The 6,696-nt window shown below is 35.3% G+C and overlaps 1 protein-coding gene across 10 annotated transcripts in view; it reads left to right on the top strand.

The window, feature by feature from the left end:
- The window catches only part of LOC101886358 (cadherin-18), a 444,602-nt gene extending 440,529 nt beyond the window's left edge, over window positions 1–4,073 (top strand). For all 10 annotated transcript variants that reach the window (XM_087276878.1, XM_087276881.1, XM_087276879.1 and 7 more), the window contains one exon: window positions 3,213–4,073. In XM_087276878.1, coding sequence (XP_087133004.1) covers window positions 3,213–3,766 — 554 coding nt within the window. In that variant the 3' untranslated portion in view covers window positions 3,767–4,073. The remainder of the gene's footprint in view (window positions 1–3,212) is intronic.
- The last annotated feature ends 2,623 nt before the right edge of the window (window positions 4,074–6,696 follow it).

Here is a 6,696-nt window from a genome sequence, read left to right on the forward strand (position 1 = left end):
TGGCTCTTTCCGTTCTAATGGGAAATGAAAGAATCATCATTCATTGCACTGATCTCTGGCCCCTGATGTGTTTGCTTGTTCATGCATTGACGATGCTTCACACCTGCTTCTCCCTCATCCTGGTAATGTGCCGCACGTCTCCCACTGCGTGACATATTTGCCGTATTGCCGTAATGTTCCCTGGAGAAATTATTCAGCGTTAATAACATTGATAAATTATTTGTAGTTATTTATTTATTATTTTGGTTTTCCGGGACTTGACACGAATATGTTATGTTCCTTCAATCTCCTAGCAAAGAAATTCCCACAGCCCTCCATGATATTTAATAAACACAAAGCAATTATCTTCCGTTCCTGTTGATTTTGGCCGTTTCTCATTTCACATCATTTTTGAAGACGATGACATGCATTCGTTTAATTGTAATGCTGTTTTTTTTTTTCAAAGGTGTTTGTTTATGTGATGAGAATCATGCTGTTTTATTTTCACGGGCCACAAACTGAAGATGTGTAACTGTTAGATTTGTTCTTCTTCCGCTATTGAGTTTATGAACGCTCATAGAACTACTAGCAGGAAAGTTCTGAAATTTGGCACACAGATGACAGTCTGAACATTAACCACAGCAAATCTGGAGTTTTTAACCTGATCTCTCTAGCGCCACCCCCTGTCCAAATCTGCATTCAAATTTTCTCTAATAATTTAGGATCCATAAAAGCTAGAAATAAGATTATTAATATTCCATTATATTACAGGTGTTCTCAACCTTTTTCATTTCAGGGCCCACTTTTTTCTCCAATCAACTTTTGAAGGCCCACTAATTTTATTTAAATTTAATTAAATATAAAACTAAGACTATAGATTATTTATTATATATTAAAACTATACAACTGACTAAATATCTGCTATTAAATATCTATTATATAACTGACTGAATATCTACTATTAAATATCTACTATTCAAAAATATACAGACACATGTAAAATACAGAAAAACACCCCAAATCTGTTGAAATGCATCGATCTGATGGAGGTTGAGGTTGCAGCTGAATGTTATTGGGAGACAAGGAACAGTGACAGGAACAGTGAACAGATCCGCCAGAGCTTGTCTGAAGCTCATAGACAAGTTTATTTTACATGCAATGGCAGAAACACCATTGAACCTCACTAGATCCTCCTGGACGCACATCCATTATAAAATACTCACAGGACATTAATTTTGACAATTTTGACTTTTGTTCACACAACAATGCACAAAGAGAGACTTTCACTTCACACATAATTTGTGAATGAACAGACTTATGTGTTATTGTATACATGATAATGAGGCTGTTTTTGCACCGAGTTTAAATTAAACAGGAGAAAGAGTGTCACTTCGATCATTTTAATGTGGCATATTATTAATGACATTTAAAAAAAATTTAACACTGTTATTTTTATAGTTAATTTTTAAATATTTAATTTTTGGCTATCTTGCAGCCCACCTGCAGGATTGCAGAGTCCCAGTAGTGGGCCGCGGCCCACCGGTTGTGAATCCCTGTTCTTTTTTTAAAATTGCTAAATATTTTTTCTTCTGTAGAAAGTCTTATTTGTTTCATTTCAGCTAAAATAAAATCAGTTTTTATGGAGAAGCAAAATAGAGCCACTAATGGTCTAATTCAATGATTTATGCTAAGCTAAGCCAAAAGATCTCCTGTTAGATTGGCTGAATAGATTCAACGTTGAGGATTATATAATGAGCCTATTTCCCCCCTCAAAAAATAGTGGAGTGTTCGTTTAATTATCAATTAATTATTAAATACAGTCCTCAAAATTATTAGCAAAATTATTATTAGGAAATTCTGAATAATTATTAGCAAAATTAGTGGCCCTTCTGTTAACTTTTTTATTTTCTTTTTTAAATATTTCCTAAATGAATAAAAGCAGTTTTTGTCTTTTTTAAAAAAGGTCAGTATTATTACCCCCCTAAGAATATATATATATATATAGCACAAACCACTCTTATTTTTTTTTTGACTTATTATTTTGATAATTTTCCCATTTAAAGCTTGACTCCTCTGTAGTTACATTGTGTACTAATTTTCAAACTTCTTTACTTAAATATAACTTTTTGAGGGAGATGCTAATGGTCTAGAACAAGGAATTTTTCCACAGTATTTCTATTAATATCAATTCTTCTGGCAAATGTCTCATGTTTTTTTTTTTTTTTTTTTTTCTTTGGCTAGAATAAAAGCAGATATTTTTTTTTTACCCATTTAAGGTCAATATTATTAGCTACCTTAAGAAATACATATTTTTTGATTGTCTACAGAACACTGCTATTCTCCAACTGTTCTCCCAGAACATCTCCCACGGCTATTATTTTAGTTTTTGTGATTGTGATTGTTAGCATTTGGATAATTTTACAATTTAAAGCTTGACTCTCCTGTAGTTACATTGTCTACTAATAAAAAGTAGATTTGTTTAGCTACAGAAGAGTTAAGCTTTAAAAGGAAAATTATTAAATGGAACTTTTTGAGCAGTATGCTAATGGTCTAATCCGATTCAATGATTTATCCTAAGCTAAGCTAAAAGATCTTCTGTTAGACATTAAGATCGGCTGAATGGGTTCAACAATGGGAGTTATACAATAAGCCTATTTTCCCCTCAGAAATAGTGGAGTGTTCCTTTAATTATCACTTACATCTATATTATATAATCATGATTGTTCTTCTTCCTTATATTCATCATTATTCTCTTCATCATGTTATGGAGAAGCAAAAAAGAGGTGTAATCTTTTAAAGAGGTCTAAAGAGGTCTAATGGTCTGATCTGATTTAATGATTTATGCTAAGCTAAAAGATCTTGTGTTAGATAGTAGGATTGGCTGAATGGATTCAACATTGGGAGCTGTAAAATGAACCCATTTCCCCTTCAAAATTGTGGAGGGGGAGGGGAAAGTCTTTTTTTTTAGGCTAGAATAAAAGCAGTTTAAAACCCATTTTAAGGTCAATACTTTAGGCTGAATACTAGCATCTTGAGAAATATCTAGTAAAATGTGGTGTACTGTCATTTTGGTAAACATTAAAGAATTTAGTTATTAAAACTATTATATTTAGAAATATGTTGGGAAAAATAGGAGAAAAAAATATAGAGGGGAGGCAATAATTCAGGAGGGCTAATAATTCTGACCTAAACTGTACATAGTATATAATCACCATTGTTTTTCTTCCTCACAGCCATCGTGATTCTCTTCATCACGTTACGGAGAAGTAAAAAAGAGCCGCTTATTATCTCGGAGGAGGACATCCGGGAGAACGTGGTGACGTATGATGATGAAGGAGGAGGTGAAGAGGACACCGAAGCTTTCGACATCATCGCTCTACGAAACCCTGCTGCCGCAGAGGAGCTCAAGTTTCGCCGGGACGTCCAACCCGAGTGCATCCGGCCATGGTCATCCCGGAGGCCAATCCGGAGCCGCCTCAGCCCCTCGTCCCTGGACATAGACGAGGAGACGGATGTGGGTGAGTTTATCAAACAGAGGGTGTCCGAGGCGGATCAGGACACTAGTGTACCACCCTACGATTCCTTACAGACCTATGCCTACGAGGGTCAGGGGTCTCCAGCCGGCTCCGTCAGCTCGCTCGGGTCGCCTGGAGCTCATTCTGACCTGGACTACAATTCTCTGGATGACTGGGGTCCAAAGTTTGAGAAAATTGCAGAACTCTATGGAGAGGATATTGAGACGGCGTCTGAATCCACTGAAAAAGCAGAGTCAGAGAAGCAGACATAAGTGTTTCGGAGAAAACTGCTCTAACCAATGCTAAAAACTCAACCTTTCAGCTCTTTTTAGACATCCGTGTCATGGTCTCATCGATACAGTGAGATGTTTGTAACTCAACAGCTGTAACGACTGACTGACTGCCTTTTTCTCTCGTTTTCTTTTGGGTGTTCGGAGCTCTGGATCCCAACAAGACAATGATTTTGAGAAGAAATGAAACAAAAACAAATGGAAAAAAAACTAATGAAAATAAGGAAACTATTTTAACTGGTGTATATTTTTTATTGCTCAATAAAGTCCTGAGATCCTGACACATGAATATATATGAAGCAATCTTTCATTGGGGGGTGGTTATATATAGTGGGGGGAAAAGTATTGAAAAGGTCATGTTTTTCCAGGGAATAATATTTCTAAAGGAGCTATTAGTATGGAATTGAACTGGGTATACAATACAAACATAAAAAAAAATCTGACAAATGAGTTTTATGTGTAATAACAATGAAATGATACAAGGAGAAAGTACTATACTGCTGAAATGTATTCAATACTTTATATAAAAAGCTTTTTTGGTGATGGCAGCTTTGAGACGCCCTTTCATATGGAGAATGAAGTCACATGCATTGCTCATGTGAGTTATTCACTGACTTCAACAGAATGTAAAAATCTTGATGGTTTTGCGTCTCATCTATGAAATTCGATCTTTAATTAGTATTCTCTATTGGATTCAAGTCAGGTGATTGGCTGGGCCATTCTTCAGCTTGATTTTCTTTTTCTGAAACCATTTGAAGTTTCCTTGACTGTGTTTTAGATCATTGTCTTGCTGAAATGTCCCCTATGGTTTCATCTTCATCATCTTGCTGATGTAGATGTTGGACTGAAGCAGCTGATATTAATTTACAATGACGAAGGGTAGAGAATTGCTGAATAACTACTGAGAGGTTTAAGCTGCTGTCTGAGCTTTCATTGCGTTTCTAAACCTCCCTTTCTTTATATGTTCAATTTCTTTCCATGTGTCATTTCATTTTATTACAAAGAACTTCCTTTTTAAGTTAATTAGTGTTTTTTTATCCTATGCATATATGGATTTTAATTATTATTATCAACATCCGGGGACATTTTCAAGTCCACAGGACCTTTGGAAATATATTTTTTGAGCAAAAGTCTGTGTTCAATACGTATTTTCCTCACTGTATAAGGTTACACATTATTGTGTCACATTTACTACTATCTACATACATTTAAATTAGTTTTTAGAATTATTGCTATATAATTACGTATGTAATTAATTTCTGTAATTCCATTTATGGTTCACTGTTTACATCTCTTACTCCTTAACCCACCCTTAAATTAACTCATTCTCCGATACCTGTTCCTAACCTTACCCATATCCCAGCGTAATACAATACAAACACACTCCGTCTTTCGGATGAGACGTTAAACCGAGGTCCTGACTTTCTGTGGTCAATAAAAATGTGTAACCCCGGTGTCCTGGCCAAATTCCCTCAATCATGACCTAACAATCATCCCCATCCACCAAATTAGCTTTTTCACTGTCTCTCCATTGCACCTATAGCTAGTGTGTGGTGAGGGCAATGGCGCCGTTGTCCTGTGGCTGCCGTCAAATGCAAGTGGATGCTGCACACTGGTGGTAGTGTGAAGAGACCACCCATACACGATAACTGTGCTATGCATTTTACTTTTTTTTATGTAAGTACGTAGTACTTCATTTGAATTAAATTAAAGTGTAACTATATATACACTACCATTCAAAAGTTTTTTTTTATGTTTTTTTTTATTCTGTTCATCAAGGCAGCATTTATTAAATGTAAAAAAAATTGTAAAAATTGTAAAATATTTATTAAAATTTTAAATAACTGATTTTTTATTTTATGTAGTTTCAAATGAAATTATTAAGATGCGGTCACACTAGGGTTTGTGCGTGCGAAATTCTGTCATACGGCGCTGTGAAAAGGGGCGGGATTACACAAGATGATTAGACATTTAAAAAAGCGAGTGATTTGTTCATATTTTACATTTCTGTCCAGAGAGGTCATGTTTTGATCCTCGATTGGTCTCACACAGTCAAGATATGCAATTTCGCAGGTCAGAGTTCACCAAGCTTGAACTTTGCAATGGAGCGATCTGCGAAACTTCTCACAAACTTGCGTTTTCGGTCTGAGCCATTCGCGTGCGTATAAATGGAAGTCTATAGAGAAAAGTCCAATGTGATTGCAGCTTTACTGTCAAACCTCATAAAACATATCTCACAGCTACAGTACATGTTACCATTATTTAACCCGCAATGCAACGTAGCCTGGCAGCTGTTTCTTTCTCTCATAGGGCTTTTTTCCACACCTGTAAAAATCCTTGTTTTGAATCGAAACTTCAATCAAAGCCATTGCAGTTTCTGACTTTTACAAGCTAAAGGTTTATGCTGCGGTCACACTAAAGTTTGTGTGTGAAGTTCTATCATACGGCGCTGCAAAAAGGGGCAGGATTAAACAAGATGATTACACATTAAAAAAAGCAAGCGATTGGTCCATATTTAAATTCCTGTCCAGAGAGGTCATGTTTGATCCTCGATTGGTCTCACGCAGTCTATGGGGAGAAAAGTCCAGTGTGACCGCAGCTTTACTCCAGTCATTATTGCTTTTATTTTTATTACCATTAATACTAATAATAATAATAATAATAATAACAAATATTAGAGTAATTTCTAAAGGATCATGTGACTCGAATAGAGTAATGGAGCTGAAAACAAATCTTTAAAATCTCTGGAATAAATGATTAAAGTATATGATAAACTGCTTTTGAACAATTATTTTATAGTGCAAGAGCCTTTCAATTAACACATTTTACAATTTGTACTGTGTTTTTGATTTAATAAATGCAGCCTTGGTGAGCTGGAGAAGCTTATTTTGAAACATTTAAAAATCCTACTG

The sequence above is a fragment of the Danio rerio genome, chromosome 12 (assembly GCF_052040795.2).
Source record: "Danio rerio strain M-AB ecotype USA chromosome 12, GRCz13ab, whole genome shotgun sequence".
In the NCBI taxonomy this organism is placed as follows: Eukaryota; Metazoa; Chordata; class Actinopteri; order Cypriniformes; family Danionidae; genus Danio; species Danio rerio.